Source organism: Rhopilema esculentum, chromosome 16 (assembly GCF_057945365.1).
Source record: "Rhopilema esculentum isolate cy_ngs chromosome 16, ASM5794536v1, whole genome shotgun sequence".
NCBI lineage: Eukaryota > Metazoa > Cnidaria > Scyphozoa > Rhizostomeae > Rhizostomatidae > Rhopilema > Rhopilema esculentum.
This window is the reverse complement of record NC_142830.1, coordinates 4,295,062-4,317,455: the sequence shown is the minus strand read 5'-3', so window position 1 is coordinate 4,317,455 and position 22,394 is coordinate 4,295,062. Positions and strand designations below refer to the sequence as shown.

The 22,394-nt window shown below is 35.7% G+C and overlaps 2 protein-coding genes across 5 annotated transcripts in view; both read right to left on the bottom strand.

The window, feature by feature from the left end:
* Positions 1 to 455: 455 nt before the first annotated feature.
* On the bottom strand, positions 456 to 20,312 carry LOC135682668 (tRNA N(3)-cytidine methyltransferase METTL6). 3 transcript variants are annotated; one of them, XM_089113286.1, is made up of 9 exons: positions 18,495 to 20,312; positions 16,920 to 17,060; positions 16,458 to 16,628; positions 15,581 to 15,722; positions 14,926 to 15,070; positions 7,062 to 14,333; positions 5,907 to 6,240; positions 5,454 to 5,580; positions 456 to 4,022 (listed from the first exon to the last, which is right to left on the bottom strand). In XM_089113286.1, the coding sequence occupies exons 1-5, from the start codon at positions 18,735 to 18,737 to the stop codon at positions 14,931 to 14,933; spliced, it is 837 nt and encodes a 278-aa protein (XP_088969412.1). In that variant the 5' UTR covers positions 18,738 to 20,312; the 3' UTR covers positions 456 to 4,022; positions 5,454 to 5,580; positions 5,907 to 6,240; positions 7,062 to 14,333; positions 14,926 to 14,930. The 3 variants fall into 3 exon arrangements, with proteins under 3 accessions (XP_088969412.1, XP_065053725.2, XP_065053724.2); XM_065197653.2 differs by adding an exon at positions 6,698 to 6,801 and having other exon boundaries at positions 957 to 4,022; positions 7,062 to 15,070; XM_065197652.2 differs by having other exon boundaries at positions 962 to 4,022; positions 7,062 to 15,070.
* A 148-nt stretch (positions 20,313 to 20,460) lies between these two features.
* The window catches only part of LOC135682648 (histone acetyltransferase KAT2A), a 30,356-nt gene continuing 28,422 nt past the window's right edge, over positions 20,461 to 22,394 (bottom strand). For both annotated transcript variants that reach the window (XM_065197624.2, XM_065197622.2), the window contains exons 17-19: positions 21,747 to 21,807; positions 21,262 to 21,346; positions 20,461 to 20,823 (exon numbers count right to left, since the gene is read on the bottom strand). In XM_065197624.2, the coding sequence (XP_065053696.2) occupies positions 20,630 to 20,823; positions 21,262 to 21,346; positions 21,747 to 21,807 (340 nt within the window). In that variant the 3' untranslated portion in view covers positions 20,461 to 20,629. The remainder of the gene's footprint in view (positions 20,824 to 21,261; positions 21,347 to 21,746; positions 21,808 to 22,394) is intronic.

Here is a 22,394-nt window from a genome sequence, read left to right as displayed (position 1 = left end):
TGTTTGCAAGGCGGGTGATGGAACAGTGTGTGTTGATTCCTGCGGTGCTCCCTTGAGTGTGCTGCAACATTTTCTGGGCACGGAATGTTGCCGACCTAGCGTGATGGACGCTTTTGAAGGGATACGCTGCCGAACATGTCTGATGGCAATGCAAGGCGATGCGTGATTCTGCTCTGTGCAAGTCAGCGAAGCGGGGTTGGTTGGTGAATATGGTTTGAACAGTGCACGACGAACGAGTTGAAACGAGTAGACAGACATCAAAAATCCAGGGTGCGTCGGAACAGTCAACAGGAAGTTGTTTGGGAGCCAGTGTAGGCGTTGAACGTGTGCGCGATGGCAGTTGTTGTGTGATGAAACCAGGAACTTGCGAGTGGTTGACGAAGAGACGATTGACATAAAACGAATAAAAACGACAGTGGAGAACAAGCCAATCGGCCACGTCGTGATCAGGTCACCATTTATAGGAACGCTAGTTGATGTTACGTCAACTCCTACAATTTGCTTCTGTTAAGTGTGCTGTCGTTTTTTTGGTCTTGTTTAACGTGCAGAAAATACGGAGCCAGCAAGAGGCGATGCTACGTGGCCGTTGTGCCTTGATGAATTTACTGACTAAATCATACTACAGGGCGTATACACACAAAATGAGGGGACGCTACAAAAATGTTGTTGATTACATTACTGTGGGTACAGAGATAATGGAAGAAATATTACGGTTGGAAAATGGTCACTGCAACGTTTGAGCAGTCGGTAGGGGCGTAGCCAGCGGAGGGCTTAGACGTTGTGACACCCCCACCCCCAAAACGTCGTGAGTTGGTCGGTGAGTCGACGATTGGTCCTCAAAATTTTTTTCAATAATTTTTTAATCACGATATCTATATAAAAATCCTAATTACAAATAAAAGTTGATTAATACAGTTGATAATTAAAAGAAACAGATATGAAAACCAGTACTGTTCTTCTATGGATTCGTGCAGAAATATTTTCTTCAGCTTAGGAACTGACTTTTTAGCTCAATCTTGAACAGGGTTATTGTAATGGACTCTCTTGTGTGTTTTAGGGTACAATTCCAGGTTTTTAGACCAGTGTAACCAAGAATTTTTCTACTGAAGTCTGAATTTAGCCTTGGGATTTGGAGATCAGTCTTTTTCTTGTACCGTACTTGTTTGTCATAATGAATGTGATTAGTGAAGGAGTTCGGAGTTAAGCCCCGTGGACCATGCTGTTTCCTGATGATATTGTGAGAGTTTGCGAAACTATAGCGGACATTCGAAAGCGACTATCAAGATGGAAGAGAGGTTTAGAATTGAAACGTTTTAAGATAGTAGAACGAAGATGGAATATTTTCATTTTAACGACTTTGAAAATCTTGATGACATGAGAATGGATGAGGAAATTATCAAGAAGATTCCAGCATTCAAGTATTTGGGGACGCATGTGACTGAAGATGGGGAGCTCGATGTGGAGTTAGACCATCGGATCCAATTTGGATGGAACTTCTGGAGGAAGCTGCCAGGTGTGCTGTGCGACAAGAAGATGACTGTCAGGCTGAAAGGTAAGGTTGTACAAAACAGCTGTGCGCCCAGCAATGCTATACAGCAGTGAAACCTGGTCAGTGGAGAAGGCACAGGAGAAGAAGATGAATGTTGCAGAGATGAGGATGTTACCCTGGATGTGTGGAGCCACGAGAAGAGATAAAATCAGAAATGAGATGATATGAAGCACAACAAAAGTAGCCGAAATAAGCTCGAAGATGCAAGATAGGGAGCCCTGAATTGGTATGGTCATGCGATGAGAAGAGAGAAGGACTATGTTGGAAGGAGAGTGATGGCAATGGAAATTCCAGGACACAGAAAAGAGGACGACCTAAGTTTAGATGGAAAGACAGACTAAAGGAAGATATCCTGGAAAACAACCTCGATGAAGAAGAAATAGAAGAAGGAGAAGAAGACGAAGAAGTAGAAAAAGAAGAAGAAGAAGACTTGCTTATCGTGGATCTTTCAGCAAATTTATCGTGCAGACTCTCAGGACATATCCTGTTAATTATTTCAAACATCTGAACCGACCGGTCAAATGGAAACATCTGATCGATGCTAAATGTTGGTCGAATCAGAAAGTCTTTTATTTTAGATGCTTCAATAATGTCAAATGCACGATTTTGCAGTCTCTGAAAGGCTGATATTTTAGCGTTCGATAAGCTCCCCCAGACCACGTCAGCATAACGAATATGACTCTCAAAAAGCCCTTGCTATACTTCAAATAGCATTGATTGTGGGAGGATACCCTTAAGCTTCTTCATTTATGCTAGGCCCCCAGCAACCTTTTTCTTAATTGATTCATACTGTTCTTCCCATCCCAAGGTATCGTCAAACAGTACCGGCTTCTGTTAACTAAATCGGATTGAAACCAATAGTTCTCATTACCTTTAATTCTATATGTTTCTAGTTTACTGATCAGTATCTCATGATCAAATGCTTTTCAAGTCAAGAAAAGCAGCAAAATTAGCTTTTTGTTGTCGATATTTGAGTACCAATTATCTGAGATACGAATCGGTGAGGTAATTGTAGAAGAAAGCCTATGGTGAGCGAACTGATCCGGCGTTAGTTTTTTGCTAGATTGGAGGAAATCGAAAAGTTGGTCATGTGCAATTTTTTCGTATCACTTAGATAGCACTGACAAAATTGAAATTGGCCTATAGTTGTTCGTATCATCTTTGGTACCTGATTTGTAAATTGGTGTGATTCTTGCTATTTTCGGTAACGGTATGGGAAAGCCCCCAGCCTGGAAGAGGTGTTAAAGATCATCGTTAGTGGTTTACAAATACAATCAGCAGCGTCTTTCAAAATTGCCATTAGTATATTGTCAGGACCAGCAGATTTTTCTTGGTTCAGATTTTGGATATATTCCAGAACTGCTCTTTCATTTACATACTTGAACTAGAAGACTTTTCCTTCTGTACGGTTATTAAGATGACAAAAGGAATCATCGCCAGGTTTAAGTTCAATTCTACTAGCAAGTCTCGGCCCGACATTAACAAAGTGGCTATTTAGGGCATTATAAATTTGTTTTGAATGATTGTTGTTGACTTGGGGGCCTTATATAGCACCTTATCTATGGTTATCTACATGCTTTTTGGATTATCCTCGTTTTTATTGATCAAAGATTGATAGTGTGGTCTTATAGATGATCTAATAGTGTTTGTCACCTTGTTTCGCAGAGATTTACAAAAGATTTGAGAAATTTGGGGTTCTTTATGGAGTTTTTCTTGGCCCATGATGAAAGTTAATTTTCTAATCTTTTTCTCCGTATTGGTGCATGTGCATTTAGTAACCCATCAAAAGCTCGTTGAATTTTTCAACCAATAAATTTGGTGATTCAGAAAACGGGGATAGCACTAGCGCCCAATTCACTTCTTTTACGTCGTTTAAGAAGTTTGCTTTATCGTAATTTCTTAAACTTCGTGTTTCAATGATTTTTCATTTGATTTCAATGATTTCAAAAACCCTTTGTTTGTCAGTAAAATCGTCTATCGGTAGGTGAAATAGTATCTAAATGTGTCTTCATCTGTCTTCCTCGGTAAATTTGACTATTGGTGACCCTTTGTTAGTCTGGAAGCTACCACACTGAAGATGGGATGGAAATGAAGGTGACTTATCAAGTCTGGTAAAAAACATTTTTATGGGCAGTTCGGTTTATGAGTTCAATTCGGTCTAAAAGTTCACCGACTTTGAATTGATGCCTTTTATAAACGTTGAATGCAGTATCATTCAAGTCAGTCTGTACCCAACAAGACCTTCATAAGACTGAAAGTGCAGCTTTTCAGAAAAATTAACAACTGATCATAGATCAATTTTTTGTCATATTTGTTCATACATCAGTTTTACTTGAAATATTCTGTTTCTTGTCAACCACTTCACATAATTCTCTATAATTCCCATCATTGCAAACACAAGTTGGTGGCTCACCATTTATGCATCTTCCGCCATTACTGCAAGTGAATTCTTTGCAATGGTCGACGTCATTGCCTAAAAAAGGTCAAGTTTTAAAAATTAAAATTGATCACACAAATTCGTAAGTGCATAGCATAGCACATTAATGAAATGGGACAGGTTACGTAACAAATGTCTAAAAGTAAACCATTTAGTGCCTGTTTACTTGGAGGCGAGTTTCCTGGCTAGCCGACTTTCCTGGCTAGCCAAGTTTCCCGGCATGTATAGGAAATCAACAGTTTCTCGCTTCAGCATTTACACGGACAGCCGGGAAAATCGGCCAGCCGGGATCGCGGCAGACAGGGGTGGAATCTCGCTCAGCCCATGTGCAGTCTGGTGGGATGAAAGTATCAGATGTTTACATGCAATTTCTATGTATCTTGCAGCTTATAAACTTGGGAAGTTGGAAAAAATGACGTGCTGCGCTATCAGGAGCCATAAATTCGTTCGCATCCATTTCCGTTGTAGAATGCGAACGAATGCGCATAGTTAAAAATTGAATCCCACCGTCCAGCCTGCTTTGTGTTCACATAGCAAAATTTTATCCCAAGAGATGACAGCCGGCAAGCTGAGAGCATGATCTCATTTGCCCCGGATAGAAATTTTTTCATTTTACTCATTTTAACAGAACCTTCAATGTGTTGAAGATCCGGAATTAAAAACCCGCCAATATTCATCCCAAATTGCCCGGGGGTGGGGGTACTCCCTTTTTTCTACACGGGAGGGGCCCATGTCAATATTTGGGGTCTGAGGTTTTAGAAAAAAATATATTAGGGGCCTGTGAATTACAGGTTAAGAGAAATTCAATAAATAGAGTATTAAGAAAATTGATTCGTCAAGCTCATCTATAACCCAAACAGGGCTACTAAGAAGCTTTACCCGACTCTACAAAATGTTTAACACCAAGGAAGAGTAACCGCACCTTCCCATGTGCCGTAAACTGAATACTGGATAACAGTTAACTATATACACAAAAGAACAGGGCTATTCTAGTTTGTAATGTGATGAAATAATTATCCCATAACATCTGCAATGAGTACAGAAGCTAAAGCTAGTTCAAACAAACTGAAACATGACCAAACGGAATCAACACGATACCATTTTGGATCATCCACAATTTTTAGAGGCATTGCCCATAGACAAGGTGCAAATCAGACTGGTTTCTATGAATACGGAACCAAGTTGGACCAATTCTAAAAAATGATTGATACTGCCCAGGAAATTCAATCTTCAAAAACAGAATCTTCATGAAAAGCCGTAACTGTCTGGGCTCATACCAGCTTGGGAAGCAAAAAAATAACGGTCATGTATAACCCAGGCTCAGTGCAACTGCAAAACTTTTCTTTATTACTTCACGTAAAGATCAAATTGAACCCGGCTTGTTTAAGATAGAATAAAGAACTTCCTGACTCCAGTTTGAAAATTTATGTTTCTGTTCATCTAAGAAAGCCTACAGAACTCACGTACAGTGTACTCCGCTTTCATGATTGTCCACTTGGTTGCATTTTAGACATTCAAAGCCTGGGCAGCTACATTTATCTACACATATTTCATCGTTTTGGCAGGGATTCTGAGCTTTACAGTTTTGTCCAATCTAAAACCAGATAGTATGATTTAATGATCAATGACAATGCATACATCTAGCAACCGTACTTTAGATAAAGGCTCAGCTAAATTTTCTGTTATGTTCTTACGACCTAAGAATTATTTTGTGCATTGCCTGCGATACAAAAGAGTATAGGGAGAACAAAGAGAATAGGATTTATTTTCCCAAATTCTATCTACAATGCGAAAAAGAGATCTAAAGTTTCAAATGTTGAACATGTCAAGGCAATTACCAGAACAAAAGGCTAAAAATTCAAATTCTAAATCTATATATATATAGTAACTGAAACATATATGGTTGAAATAATGACTCACTGCACGACTGGAAAAATTTGTGGTATAATGTTTCCACGTTGGCATATTGGCAAATGTAATTCCAGTATCTCTGAAGTTGTAAAATGACTGAGACAAGATTTCACACGTCTCGTCTAAGGTACTGTAGTTGATAGCCTTACATTTCCAATGAAAGAGACATCGCTGTTGACATGTTCTTAAGTCAATGCTCTTGTATGATATGTATGGATCAGCTGTGAGCTTTTTCCCAGTTATAGCGATGCTAAAGTCAGCAAATATTTTACACTGCAACCGCAAGATGTGCGAGTCAACTGATAACACTGATGCCAGCAGAATGATAACGCAACAGATACTCCTGTTTTAATAAGAGCGAAATGCCTTTGACCAATAATCAATTAAACAAAGATTTATATGATGTATAAAATAATTGACAATTCGTACTGACTGCAATTGTTTTAGCATTATCTGTATTGTATTATTTTGGTTGCAATACACCATTTGAAGCATAATTTGACACAATTCTAACAAGCGCTCGAGTCATCAGATACCTTCTTGGTGTTTTGGACATGAGCCTCCGTGAATGCATATATCGTTGGGAATGTTTCTAGCTTCTAGATACTGTCGGGATAAGAACTAACTAAAAGCATTTTCTGTCCTGCAAGCCCGGCAGAGTCTGGGAATATCATTTCCATTTGGATATAAATCTTGTTTAATGAAATTGTGTTCCTCGTTGGCATTCTCAACGCAGAATCATTCTCAGACAAATTACGAAATCGACAATTCAAAAATTGACGGAAAAGAAGATAAACTACATCCTGTATGTTCTTCTTAGCAGCTAATATTTGATGCTGAAAGCATCTTAGGATATCCTCGTGGGAAAGAAGATAAACTTTATCTTGTATGTTCTTGTTCACGTCTAAAAGATGACGATGAGAACGTTTAAATGAATGCTTGCGGAAAAGAAGATAAACTACATCTTATAGGTCGTTCCAGACGGCTAAAATTGATGAAGCAAACATCTTACGATATCCTAATGAAAAGAAGATAATTGATGGTAAAAGTGGATTTGAAAGAAAAGCTTTCCTGAATACTTTTCAATAATTGTCTTTGATAAATTAATTGACTGCGATTCACTACAGAACTGACAAAACATTAAAAAATGTACGCAAAACTTACATCGTTTAAGAAAACAGCGCCCAGAAGTTAACGGTTTAGGGTCTTTCCCAAAATTTATCGCCTTCCCTCTGCCAGCTGTTCATCAATAAAGTCTGAATTTACATCAATAAACGAGAAAATTAAAATACGGTGTTTATTTTAGAAACATAAATATTGTGACTTTCAATTTTCCATGTAAACCAGTCATAAAAACTAGGATTAATAAAAAGGCACTCTTTAATCTAGAACATGGCAGGTACCTAAATAATCTTTAATAACGTACATAGATATACATTTGAATTTCAACATAGACATAAAACCTTATAGTCTAAAATAGAAACAAAAATTAATCGAAAATAGAAGAAACATCATAAAGATTCTTAATTTTTGCACGCTCTCTTTTTGAAGCATAAGACGTGCAGTGATTTGAATGAGAAAAACTCTGTTTTTGATTAGTCACTTGAATATTAATAATCTAAATTCTCCTTTTGCGTGATGTTTTATTGGACTGCCGTTTTATTATTTTTAAAGATATAGGATTTTAAACTTGCGAACGAGCTAAATTTCCTTTCAATGCACAATGCATTTTTGATAATCAAAATGAGTCATTTGGATGCTGATACCTTTCGAAATTTGTTTGATTGTAACTTCAAGTTTTCTTTGAAGTTTTGTCTAATTACCAGTAATGTTTTCTCTAATTTTGAATATGTCATCATTCTAAAAAATTATGGATCACTAGTGCCGTCGGAACGAAATTCAAATTGTGAGAGGTGCTTCTATTTACATTATTGAGATGGTAGAGCAAGGAAAAACTCTCTTTACATTTTCATATCCTGATAATCATTCAAGATTTATAACTTAACTGAACGAGGTTACGAAGATAACTCAACTACGCTTACGTGATTATAAAAGGTCATGTGATCTGGGGAGCGTCCTACTTCAATATTGGGGTGGGGCTGCCCATTGTATTCTTTCTCATTCAGTATACTGTTATAAAGGAAACATACTACAGTTGACAATTATTGTGGGGGGCTCCAGCCCCCCCAGATTCCCCAATCCTCCCGGTTCCAACGGGCCTGATCACATAACAACAATCACTGCGCAATCAAGACCGTTACTAAGAAAAAGAAAACTATGTCAAGCATGAACTAAAAAGTTAGCCTCGCAACAAAAAGAATCTGAGATGCAGAACAAAACCTCTGTAAAAATAGCCAATTGTGGACTGAAAGTTAACGATTTCAACTGCTAATTCAGAACATATCATCTTATACGTACTATAGTACACCTTACCTAATGGGTGATTTGAAAATGTGTTTTGAACGGAATCAAACAAAAATGAACTAAAACATGTTTTAACTATCATCCCTAACGTCTGCAGAAGCCATTTTTCTCCAATAACAAAAATTGGCTTCTCGAAACAAATTTTAAATCGCTTAAATTAGAAGTTATGAAAATCACTATAAGGGTTTAAATGATATGGCTTTGAATGTGGCTGAAAGCAAACATTATAAAGTTGAATATGGCTTTGAAAAAAGCAGACATTTTACAACATACTGGCACGAAAATTCATAAACAGCGGAACTCTTTTGGGTGGTAGGAACGCAATCCTTTTGAATGGATGGATGGAAGGGCTCTCCTAGTGGTAGTTTAAGATTAACTGGCCACTTTTGTGGACCAAATTTTTGGAAAGCCGAAAAACTTGAGATATTTTCCTTAGTGTAAGAAGAAATGACACTTTCTGGATAGCTGTTACTCAGAAAGATCGTTTTCTATCCTTCCAAGATATTCCAAGAATTCTTCGGAAACATTTCAAGTCCATGTTTCACATCCGTATAGTGCTGTTGAGGTAACGGTCCCACGTAGAAGTTTTACTATGATTTCGATTGGTAGTTTTCTTTCTTTCCAGATTTTATCCAATCTAGATAAAGCACTTGTTGCACTTCTAATTCTTGACACTATCTCTAATTTAGATGTTCCTTCTTCAGCTATTGTCGAACCAAGGTATTTGAAGCTATTAACCTTTTCTAGATCTTCGCCATTTACTTGGATAGGTGCATTCAATTTCATTGGTGTTGGTCCTGCTATCAGCATTTTGCTTTTCGATGCACTAATTTTCATACCATATATGTTGGCACTTGGCAGAACTATTGATCCTCTCCGTCAGCTCTCTTAGTTCTTTTTCAGAGCAAGCAATGATGTCAATGTTATCTGCAAACCTTAAATTGGGAGTCGCAGTCCACCACATTTGACTTCGCTTATATGTATGTACTGGCCAGAAAAAGTTGGCTTGCGATATACGCTGGTGAGAAATCCACAACTGGATATATATTTTCCTTCGGAACCTTCGGAATCTTGTTCCTTCGGATCTTTTTCTGAAGTTTTGTACTCTGAGGAGTGTCAGATAAATAAGCTTTAGCATCTTATAAAATGTTTGATTTTTTCAAAGCATTTTCAAATTTTGTACCGCCAAAAAACCAAACGGAAACTTGAAAGGATGCAATTATTATTGCCGTGTTTGTAGTGGAAAGATTAATACTACTTTTTTTAAGAACATGTTTTCTCTTTGGGAAAGAGGAACTGAGGAGAGAAGCCCCCTTTTATTTGGGAGGGGGCAAGACGGACAAGAAAAGTATTCAAATGACTGCGCTACCCCATTCCGTGGATGATTCTTTAGATAATAGACCTTCAATTGATCGTCTTCCCAAGAATTTTACGATGTTGTTGTTAACCAGGCCTTTGAATCCAAAAATTTTGTTTTCATAAGAAGAGAAATTTCAGAAAATTCTTTCAGGCCTACGATGCCATATTGCATTGCTTCTATACTAAAAAGGAATGCTGCGCACAAGAAACGCACGGCAATCCTCTTTTGAAAAAACAGCTCTCAAAACAGGCCAATTCAACTTATGTATTTCAACCTTTCAACTATCAAACAATGTTGACAATATTTCTAAGAAAAACAAAAAATGAAAAAATCTGCTTTTCATTCCAAAAAATGAACATCTTTGTGTAACCATTAATTGTTTTAATATAACTTCCATAAATACCCTTATCTACTCCTTCTTGAATCAGCTGACTTGGCTATTGTAAAATAAATAACGTTTTTCAAATCTAGTATTTACTTGCTCTCTTAATTTCTAAGGTTATCCAACTAAAAATATACAGAAACAGTTTGAAGCACTGTATAATACATTATATGCCATTTCACACTAGGAAAGCACGAGGTTGTTTATTTGATAAGTCCTGTAACTTGTAATTAGCTCATCTTAATGGCTTTCGCGCAACCGGCATGCTTTGCGACTGTGATTTGAAGAACAGGCCTAATATCGTTCTGCATGAAAATACAAAACATAGTCAATTTCTCAAGACAACTGCCGCTAAGCATGCCGGCTGCGCAAGAGCCTTTAATGAGCTAATACGAATTTCACCTTTTTAACTGACATAACGAATGCTCAGGTGCTTTTAATTCTTTCCGCGTTTTGTTGAATTCACTCACTTGTTTTGCACCTTGTAAAGAAAGCACTTAAGACTGCCTTAAGCAAGAAAAGGAAACGTTGATGTTATTCCTATAGTTACATAAAAATCTAATCAAAAGCTTTATTACTTTTTATTATTATTTCAGGTGCCACATCTCATAACACTTGCTAATCTTCTCTAAACGAACATCGAAATGCAGTTTCTTAAAACCAGATTAAATAGCGTACCACAAAACCAGATGCTTTTTTTTCAAACAGATCATAAAACCAATAAAGGGAAAATGTTCGGTTTTAATTACTTGTATTTTCTGCTAAGAAACATCAGTTGACAAGAAGAAAATTTATGTAAACGCGTAAAGCGCATGAATACAGCAAACATACAAATGACTTCACGACGGAATCACAGTTTTCTTTAGTTGAAATACGAAAACAAAATTGTATTAGAAGTAAGGAGTCTGGGTAAGAAGGTACAGCTCGGTAGATGATGAAAAGAGTGACGTTTAAGCAATGTTAGGGGATGAAAAACTGGCGGAAAGCCCCACAGATCCGCTGTTACGGCTAGCTACTTACTTTTACTTAAGCATTCGTAAATCAAAGCGTTAGGGCGCATTTGGCCTGCAATTCCTACGAGCTAATTAGACACGTACATACACAAAGGTAACAAAATTTTCAAAAAGCAGGCATTTAAAATCGTAGCGAAACAAAGATTTTGAGATTCAAACATTACCCATTAACACATTTTAAAACTTTCAAGCTTCTAACTTCGCATCAAAGCCGCTAAAAGATAACAGAAAAATTTCTTGGAACAAAAAGTTTAAAGAAGAAACCGTCATTTTAGGTGTTTAATAGCTAAGGTCTTTAAGAAAATCAATGGATGTAAAAGCGGTGTCTAATTGCTTAAAATGGCGATTGCAATCTCGAAAAATTGTGAACAAATGATAGACTTTTTTGGTACTAGACATTCCGTACAATTCTGTCCCTAGCTATTGCAAACCTTTTGCACACGAAAAGAAAGCGTCAAACTATTTTTAAAAGATCAAGTTCTATGTCTGTCATTTCTCTCAATTGTTCTTTGATGTGATCTTACTTTGAAGTTTTACAAGTGCATTGCATTGCAATTCAATTCAAGAGTCTGCAGGCAGGCTATGTCTGATGATGAGCTGATGTTTATTCCCGATAGAGAAAGTTGGCAACAGCCGATATCAAATCTAAATCCAATAATTTCAGCTAATGTTTTAGATTAGTTACAGACACTGAATGAAAAGCAATATTACAGACGGACAATCTCATTAAAAAGAATCGAGAAAATTGGAAATTCTATCAAAATTCTACAGTACCGTCGAGCTTAAGATAATGATGATGGAGGATGTCGCATATCTCCAGGCTCTAGAAATATGGGCTGCAGTGGCAGATTCTCTGGAATTTTTAAAACCATCGTCTTTTCGACATCTTATAGGAGCCTCTCTTATATGGTATCAGCCAGAGATTACAAATCATCTTCTCTTCTTTCTGCCAAGTTGCTATTGTTATCAATTCGTTGTCAACAAACAGAATGCGCTGAGTTGGGAAATTTTTCACCCTTTCCTTGCAGTCTCTTCATATCTTCCGTATAGTATTCAAGAAGTCGTGATTTTCTGAGTAACCAACAAGATATCCCAGAAAAGGATTTGACATGATCATCTGATATTTAATCCAGTTCAGCAGAAATTCGCAAAACTCGAGATATTTTAAGCAGAAGGTGTTCGTCACAGTTATCTGTTAAAAATACGAAAAGAACCCCACCCACTAGTCGTGCCTTTCCATTATGTACTTAACGGCGTTATACGACAAAGCAATAAAAAATGTTGATTAAACAGGACACGAAAAAAGTGTGTTAGTGTTCGGGAAAGAAAACTGCCAAACAAATTAATTTGAGTTCATTCTCACTGTACCGATTCAAGCTCGCCCGGCAGCGTGGATTCATCTAAACAAATTTAAGATTAAGCAGGAAATATTGAAGCTTTTTTCGTATCTTTTTAGTAACAGATAAGAAAGTGTTAATTAGATATTCGATCAGGCCGTTTTTAGAATGATATTGATGAATTTTTAAATATGTCAGTTGCAAAGCCGTCACCTTTATGGTCTTAGATTGCGGTAGCTTTAATATACCACATCTTTCACTGACTAGACTCGAGAAATATTTGGAAAACATTAATAAATTCATAATCTACTTTGCTGTATAATATTAGATAGTTGTTGAAAAAGAAGGAAACCAGATTTCCGATAAGATTTGATGCTCTTTTAACACATTTACACCTATAATGGGTTTGACACAATCAACTTTGGTTTGCCAGGCGCTCAAACGCTCAAAAGGGATCTGAAAACGAGGCTTGATGAATGGCAGAAAATGGAACAGCAGCTGTGACAACAATATATTGCTACCTACCAATATATTGGAACCTTACCAATATTCAATATATTTTAATCTTCTATTGTGATTATTCACAACATATATTTTTTATCTTAGACATAATAGACTGTGTAGACCTTTTGTGGCTCAGGTTGGGTTCTTGAACGGATAAATTTATTGTATTGTAATGCCAAAAAATGCTGTAAAATAGGTATACATGTATTTATACTTAATTATTTCTTATGTTAGATATAAATGTACTTTAATCTTTTTATTTTTAAACAATTTTACTTTGTAGTAGGCTTGAATTAGCTTTTATTTTGTAGCTTTTTTTATATGCCTACTTTAAATAAATAGATTATAAAAATGACAATGATAATAATAATGATAATAATAAATATGACATTGTCAAGATCTATAATTGGATTTAAGTGCCACCTTTGCATACAGATTTGGAAGTTTTTCTGTCAAGCCCAGATCATACTAGCGAGTTATGTCTTCATGTTCTCTTGTACAAAAATTCAAGGTAGCTCGAGTCTTTGCTCCAAACTTGAGAACCACTACAAAGACTGGGTGATGAGCCATTTGCTGCAATCGCTTGTCACAAACTAGTGGGATCCCAATGACCCTTGCGATCACACGGCAACCGGGCCTAAAGCTGATTTTTCAGCTAACAACAAGATTATGCAATTGAGGATTAATGACTTTTTTGAATGGACGACAGAACGGGCTATGCCTTAGGCCTCATATGAAGATATCCGAGAACATAGCATAAAGATAAAGGAACTGTATTACGTTGGAGGTGAAACATGGCGGCGACATTGATGCAAGATCTACAAGCTGTTTAAAAAACTAAGCAGAATTTTGAATGAAATTTGGAATCAGATCGAGTATATTTTTCAAAGTGCTTAGTTTGGAAGGCTTGTGATTAGGTCATAGCAGCTCTGAAACTCAAAGGTGAAAATATATTATTCGGTGACAAATGGAAGGTAAAGCAACAAAAAGTACTCTAGTGCCATTTTTAGTGCCAATTGAGGTTTAAGTGTCTTTAGACTGTGCTGAAAAGTACAGACACCTAATTAGGTTTTATTTTCCATTGGCCATATAAAAGGTAGAAGACCTGACTACAACAATAGTAGGTTGAAAAGCATTACAAATTGCTTGCTCTTTATTATCGAGAATAAATCTTTTATCACAATCGAACTACAAATCTTTACATCTTGCATGGTATTAAATGCATTATAAAATACTTGAATGCATTGCATCCAAAATGCATAGATTAAGAAATGTAAAAACTCTTTACTGTCAAATAAACTGTCAGATTTAATAAAGATCTGTGGCAAGGAACCCAAAACTTTTTCGTCTTAAAGGTCTGTTGGAAAACCTTGTCCTATTCTTCATCGTGCACTTTTATCGTAAAGAATGTCCGGTCTAAAAAAGTTTCATAAAAATGGTTTACAGCAACGTCCGATTGTCTTTGCTGCGTCTTTATTGAACCAAATACACGAACCAATAAAAAAAGATTGGGACAGCTCTTTCTTAACGCGTTTCTGACCATAAACAAGCCTAGCAATGACGGCATATTTTTCTGCTTGGTTCCATTATTCAGTTAGCTCATCTGTCTGATCAGAAATGATCTTGATAAACCAGTGTGCATTTTTCTACCACGAAAAACTGTAACGGCAAAATCCATTTTGTTTGTATTGCGTTGACATTTCATGATACAGCGCTCTTTGTATTGAATGAAGTGACAAAATAATTTTGTTCCATAAGGCTAATTTGACCTTTTCTGATCGGTACTTCCTGTCATTGAAAAAACTGGGACAAGTTCATTCCCTGTTTACTTGCAATTTTCCTGAAAGACATCTTCAGGAAATAAAAATATCTGAACTTTTGTTTTGAATTTATATTCTGTAAATGAACCATGAGGCATTGGATTATATACTTCATGTTGTCGCAACTCGTCAAAAGATTCTAACAATTTATTCAAGGAATAGGCCTAAATATGATATGTTTTTCTCACGTGAATTAAGACTTTTTTCTGAATCTTCCTTGGACGAAAATTCTTGGAACATCAATTCCTTCTTTTTTGTTAACAGTTGAACGATGGACGAATTCATTTGTTTCTATTTCAAAATCTTCCGTAGAAAACAGCTGAGAAATGAAATCTAGAAAACAGAAATACATACTTTATGAGTTTTAAAAGCAACTAAATGGTAGTTCAGATACAAAGAAGCAGAAAGTGGATGATAAAAACTGACTTAAGGGGTTTCCTTCAGGCCAATACTATTGTCATTATTGTTGCTAAAAAGCGAAGGGTTTACAATTTACACCATTTACTACCTTCTATTTTTCCCTTAACCTCTATATCTTGGCATCACGCTTTTCTTCTCATCCTTCTTTCGAATTCAAATCCGTACAAATACTACCATGGCATTAGCTTATTATCATTTCTCTCATAAACCATTCAGCTCAATCGTTCATAATTTGATTTAGATCACAATTTCGATACTTTTTATATCAAAACCTAATGTAGGTAACACAGTACTTATCAAATTTAACTTACAACCTTAGCATAATTCCACAATTTTATTCTGACAAATTTTTCAGCCAATGTGTGTTCAACTTGTGTGCATTCTCTGCCGAACAAGAATCTTATTAACAACAAGAGGACCTACCTAGGCTGAAAAAGTATGCTCTAGTTCCATCTTGCCTGACATAAAAGTTCTCCTGAAGCTTATGACCTTTGGCAAACCGCAGCATTGCATGGTCATATATACCATAGTCTCTAAACAGTATGATGCCACCAGGCTTTAGAACCTAAAAAGTAAGAAAAGACTAATCACATACGCCCTTGTTAAAACACGAAAAAAGAAAATACAGTAAAAATTATATTCAAAGTCCTGCCCTTTAATGTCTCCCTCTAATATATACCCTTGTTTATTTCAATCAAGCAGTAAAAACACCAACTCATATTAACTTCCTCCTAATAATAGTCCAGATATTTGAAGAGGGTTTGATTGGAAAACATAAAGAAACATGTTAGTTCAGGATAAAATAAACATGATCATTTATTTCCTTTTCCTTTCTGTGAGAAACATAAAAAGTTTCTGATAGCACCTTCCAGATAAACACAGGCAAAAAATTTGAACTACTTCACATTCTGATCAATTTATTAACATATTTCATAGGACACAGAAAACATTTCTGGCAAAAATTAATTTCTCCTGCCATTTTGCAATTTTCCATTTAATTTGCTACCAAAAGATACCAAAAACAAATTTATTTAATAAAAATAATAAAACGTTCAAATACACTTATTCTTGCTTGCATTCCCGCCCTCTCTAATAATTTCACCTTTGTACTATACTTTGAAAATAATCCTGCCTCTCTGATAATCCTGTCTCTTTAATAATCCTGGATTAAATAAGGAGGTTTAACCAATAAACCTGCAGCAGGAATACAAGAGGGAATACGGTATATCAAATGATCACACCATTATGATATTCAAGATTATAAAATAAATTATAACAGAAAAGAAAGATAATACCATACCCTGGATATATTCTTTATAGCAGAAGACATTTTCGATGGTAGAATGGCAGACAAAACAAAAATCATTGTGACTGCATCAATGCTATGGCTTGGGATATTTTCTGTTAAATCATCAACTGTAGCATCACATTGAAATGCATGACAGCGATCTGGATCATACAAAGGGTTATCCTTCAAAAGAGAATTATACTCTCATTGCCAATAATGTATGCAAATGAAAATATTATATACCAATTGAAACATTTAAATGAGAGTTAGCTGACATAGCAATGATTAAAATCAGAATTATGATTGGAGTAACTTTTAAACAATTTTTAAAGTTTTGAATGGAGGTTCCGAATTCAAATATCATGACTTGAAAATTGGGGTTTAACTTGAGAGAAAAACTACAGGTCATCCATAATCACTGAGAACCTCCATTTCAAAACAATAAACCTTTTTAATAAACAACAAGCATATTACCTTGACAAACTGGACTGCTCTTGGTGAGAAATCACATGCATATACAAACATATGTGGATTCTCTTCCAGTAGAGGAAATATTGCATTGCCAACTCCACACCCGACCTCAAGAATGTTGACCTGCTTCTTAATGCCAGAATCCTATTGAGTTAAAAAAGTTGTGATTATGTTTCAAGATTGGTTAAGAACATTAACATACAGTCAACTCTGGTTATTGTCAGAAATGGTGATTGATGAAGTTTAGGCAATACACAGGGTGTATCTGCGAATGAACCTGGGGTGTGTGAAGTGGGTCATATCAGGCAGGGGGAGTAAAATGATAGACAAAAAAAACTTCTTTATGAACATTTTTGTCAATAGAAAACCTTTTCATAGCCCTAAGTCGCGGAGCTTTTGTGCAAAGGTTTATTTTTACGTCACATGATCATCAACAAGGCAGTAAATTGACTCACTTTTGATAGATAACACAATTATTTTCATTATTTGTAAAGACAATTTGTAGTTGCGAGTTTTGATGTGCAAAAGGATAGGAAATATGATTAGCGACCAATTGTGACACCTTAACTTCAAACATAAGGGAAAAGCTTACGGAAATCAGTTGGTAGGCCTTTTTGTAAGAAAAAGTCCACATGGGTGGACCACCTAGTGTAGTTTCTCACATAAACTTCAAGTAAATAACTTGTCAGACAATCAATCACTCTGAAAACATTCAGTTTTATTTTGTTTCATTTCACATTCATTATCATAACAAGAATTTTGATGTTGTTTGTGCTGACCATCACAAAATGTTTAAAAAACACCTTACCTAACTTTAATTGCCCAGATGAGCTTAACATATAAAAAGGGCTAATGAGGTTAAAATACCAGCTATCTCTTATATTTTCTGCAGATGTCTATTGCATTTTTTACAAAATTGGTGGATGACTTAAATGCTTTGATACATTGGCTTTGTATTGTTTAAATGTAAATTGCTTGATTGGCTAGAAACTACTGAAAATGTGTTTGTTGAAAAAAATTTGGCCAAAACTTCTATGATCAAAAACAACAGAGCAAGCAGCTAACATGGTGACAAAGTTTGCACGAATGCTGACTTGAACATCAGCAATTGCTTGTGTCAAGTAGAAAGGCCAGTATGTGTATCTTTTGTGCTTCATGAGAGTGAACACCTGCCCCACTCATTTACTCTGTGCTGAAAATCTGGCGAAAAACTGACTGTGTACAGGGCCTACTAGAGGAGATTCAAGCCTTATAGCATTAATTCATAACAACTCATAACACCTACACACAATATGTACCACACCTAAAATTTATAGTTGAATCTTTTTATTTTGACAAAAGGATTGAAACGTTATGAGAAGTTTCATACGGATTATGCCATTTGAATGATGAGCCCTATGCTACTATTCGAATTTCCACAGAACCATGCAAGGTAAGTTGCACAACTTGCCTCGTAGTGTGGACTTGAGGTGTGTGAGGTGGGTCATATCAGGCAGGGGGTGTAAAATGATAGACAAAAAACCCAATGTGCACAATGCAACATTGCATTGTGCACAAGGGGCATTTTTAAGGGCATACATCCTGCGAGCAGTCCACAGCTAGCTCATAAAATTCCCTTGTTGTCCAGTGCCTGTCTTTGAAAAATCTAGTACCATTCCGTTTATAAAACAAGTCCCAGTTCTTTAGGGCTTCTTTCTCTAACTTCTGTTGCTTGAAATTTGAAACTGGTTGGTCAGTATCTATTCTTTCTCTTTCTTCTGGAGACAATGCTCTTTCAACTTTACTCTTGATCTGTTCGATATTCTTAACGCCTTCTTCCATTCTTTGCCCTTTGTTAGTCGTCTTTCCAGTTCAAAAGTTGTCACATGGTATTTACCTACTACCGTATCATCAACAGTATTATTATTATTATCATCGTGTGGTACAATTATGGATTAGCCTCCTTTTAAGGAATAGTATCGAAACACAGCCTCCATTTCGAACTTTCGAGAAGAAGGCGAATCGGTTACTTTCCATCAAACTTCTTCAATAAAATGTTTTCTGTGGGGAATCTTCGAATAGTGTTTCGACAGATGTGTAGTATTTATCAAGCTCCTGGCCTATTGGAACAAGTTAGAGGCTACAAAGTTCGATCAGCACTCAAACTGCGCTGCGCAGGTTGCCGTTTTGTGAAGTGGCGCGGACGAGTTAGAGTTGTTTGTGACAAAAAGCCAAGACATAAACAAAAGAGCATCAGAAAGGGATAATTAGATGACTAAATTTTCGAATGGTAGTATTAAATGTGCTCAAACTGATAATGGTCATATTGATGCTAAAGGAAGTGAAACAAAGTGTTACGCGTCTGTATGGATAGAGTGTGCACACTACAAAGCAGGTATCGTCAAATGGAAACAAAATTGAGACGAAGAACATAAATTTTGTAAATAGTTGAATGATCTGCTTGAAAAAAAGTCATGCCAAAATATTTTAAAAGAACAAGAAAATAACATTGCCACATGTTGCTTTACATTTAAAACATTGAAGTGTCATCATTTGTTAACTCTTTTTCTCATTTACAATGCTCAGTTTTAAGCTTTCACAATTTATGCAAGACAGATGAAAGGCTTTTTGAGCCCTATGTTTTCAAAGTTTAGTTAAGTCTCCTCCCCATGCAATTTAATCCAAGAAAAGTTTGTAGGCCTATGCACAAAAATTTGACGTTACTTCATGGGAGACAACCAAATTAAACGCCATGTCCAAAATTTGGATTTTGTAATAAAGGCTGTGGTGTTCTTTAGAAGAAATATGGTACACATTTAAATCTTTAACGGTGTATTCATGGGTGTGGCTGCTTGAATTTGCCTACAGCACAAGACCCGTACCCAATTTTGAAAGATGGCATGACCTGTTATTGAAAAAAAAGGAAAATAATTAACTTGAAGCAAGTTTGCTATTTTCGTGTTTTGTTCCAAAAGTTTTGAAACAATTTTGTATGTGGCTCTGACTTATTTAAAGGGGCGTGGGCAACCAGTAGCCTTTGCGGGCGTAAGCTGGGAAGGCGGCCATTTTCGTGGTCCATAAAAATGGTGGAAAGCTGTTAGCACAAGCTGCGTGCAAAATAAAACCAAATAGAAGCTGTCAAAAGCGATCTGAAGCGCTAAATTGAATCCAGAAATTTCCCAGCGAATTCTCCTTGCCATTTTTGTCTTGCATAGAAGAACACAGTTAGAAAAACAAAACAAATGCGAGTGCGAAAAGCCTGCTGGTTGCACAGGCCCCTTTAAGGGATGATACTAAAGAAAAAAGTTCCAGGTTCTAGCCATAAGATTCTAGAGAGGTGAAGCCCAATTAGGCACAAAACTGCTAATGAAAAATTATAAAATGAAAATGAACACAAGTAGACAAGCTTTGAAGGCATAATCATCGTCATAGAACAGCATCATCCAAGAAACCTAATGAAAACCTTTACTAAGTTTTATCTCCTTAAAAATCTAACAAGAAAGAAACTAAATAATTTATTAAAAAATGCAAGAAGTAGATATTTTTCTGGAGAGGTAGAGAGAGATTTGCTGCTGGCTAATTAATATTTTTATCTTGATACTCAAGAAAACATCTTTCTGGAAACTGCTACTGGTTCAAAGAAAAATGAAAACAACATAATACAATACATAATTACAGTGAGGTTATCTGACATAAAATATTTACAGAATTAATTATGTAGCTTTATATATATGTTAACGATCGGCTCCAAACAGTTCTTTCATTTTATTAAGGAAAAAACGTTCAACTGTATTGGCGCATTTATAATACTCTGTATCAGGTCCATTGTAAGTCCTACAGTTTGCAAATATTCTGGTCATGTCACCATAGAAAAGCTTCTTTGTATTGTAATAATCACTCCTCAATCTTTCACCCATTGATTTTAAATCTAGAGGCAAAACAATTATTAGTTTAAGGTAAGAAACAAAATATATATGCAATGTTTCTGAAAGTTTCAATGCTGATGCCCAGTTCTCTAATTAGCTAAGGGATCACAAGTTAACCATATTAAAGAAAAATGTCTATCAACCAATTGAATTCAAGCAATTTAACATATTGTCTTTTTGTTTAAATGGGGAAAAGGTAGATTTATTAATAAAATGAGGTTTGATAATTTCTTTTTTAGCAACAATTGCTGACAATAAAAAAATTAAGCATAATACAGCTCAGTCACAAATTGAATAGGAGGTTCAGTTGACCTTCCAGATATTTTGTGGTGCCTGGTTCTACCACAGCCTTCATTGCTGTCAATACAATTAAGATGGGACAATTAAATCAATGAGGAATAAAATAGTGCATTAGGAATAAGAAGAATTTCAAGACTCACCCATTGGATACTTAATGATATCATAATAATCAGGAACTTCATTTTTGTCAACTGGCTTCAGAAATGGCCAAGCGCTTGCATGATTCTGCATAAAAATAATTTTTATCATGTACCAGTCTGCCTTTTTGAATATATAAAAATCTCAATTTGGCTTATTGAAAATAAATTCCACTATTTCTCTTGACAGTCTTAAAACTCCATTGTGATTTACCAGATTTTTGAAAGTACCATCAAATAGTATTGCATACAATCTTTAAAATTTGTTTACAGCAAACAGAAGGAAAAAATCTGTTGCAAAAGTCATATAAAAAGCATCATCACACATGATCTATGGTGCTTGAATCACTTAAGAATCTGTAGAGAAGGTTTTGATTTTGTCTAAATTTTATAAAACAATAAATCAAGGCTAAAAATGCTTGAGTGTCATAGTGTATGGCAAAATTAGTTGGTAGGTTTTTGGACTGAAGTTTATGCTGCCAATCTACCTTGACTGCAGTTAAAACATCTCTCAAGGTCTTCTGAAGCTTTTCTTTCCCTGTTTCATTACTAAAAATAAAACATTTGTTCAAGTTGTTATTAGACTACATGAAGTACCAAAATTTTCAGTGGGATTTATTTTCGGGGAAGCAAGGCAAGTAAAATTATTCACATCAATTTTGTTTGGAACAAAAATTTCTTTTTACCCAAATTTTCAAATTTTAGAAAAATCTTGTTTTACACCAATGGACTTTACACATAGCAAAAAAAACTTTGTTATTGTTGAGTATTACTGCACATTCCAGTACACACACATTTTTCATAAAAATAGATATTCATTTCCTGAGCCTCAAAAGTCTTAAATTTTTAAGATTTTGAGTCAGATACATCTATATCAAGACATATAGTGTGAAACTCGCAGTTGATTTGCTTTCCAAAAAACTTGAACTAACAAAAAATTAAGTCTTATGAAGCATGTACCTTGCATTGTTCTTTAGCATTTTTGAGCTTATAGACTTTATTCTTATATAAAAAGTGTGTCTCAATTTCAGTTTTTTGTCTTTCTTTGTCATCAAAAAATAAGATTTCCTGTCCATCTTCACTTTCTTCTCTGGCCCTCTACATTCAAGAAATTTGAGTTGACAGTCTTGCCCTCT

Coding starts and splice junctions, on each gene's coding strand:
- LOC135682668 (XM_089113286.1), bottom strand. CDS start 18,737: ATGGAAGAAGGCGTTAAGAATATCGAACAGATCAAGAGTAAAGTTGAA. Junction 16,629..16,919: donor GAGCAGTCCAGTTTGTCAAG/GTAATATGCTTG, acceptor TCTCTTTTGAAG/GATAACCCTTTGTATGATCC. Junction 15,071..15,580: donor AGCATACTTTTTCAGCCTAG/GTAGGTCCTCTT, acceptor TCTGTTTTCTAG/ATTTCATTTCTCAGCTGTTT.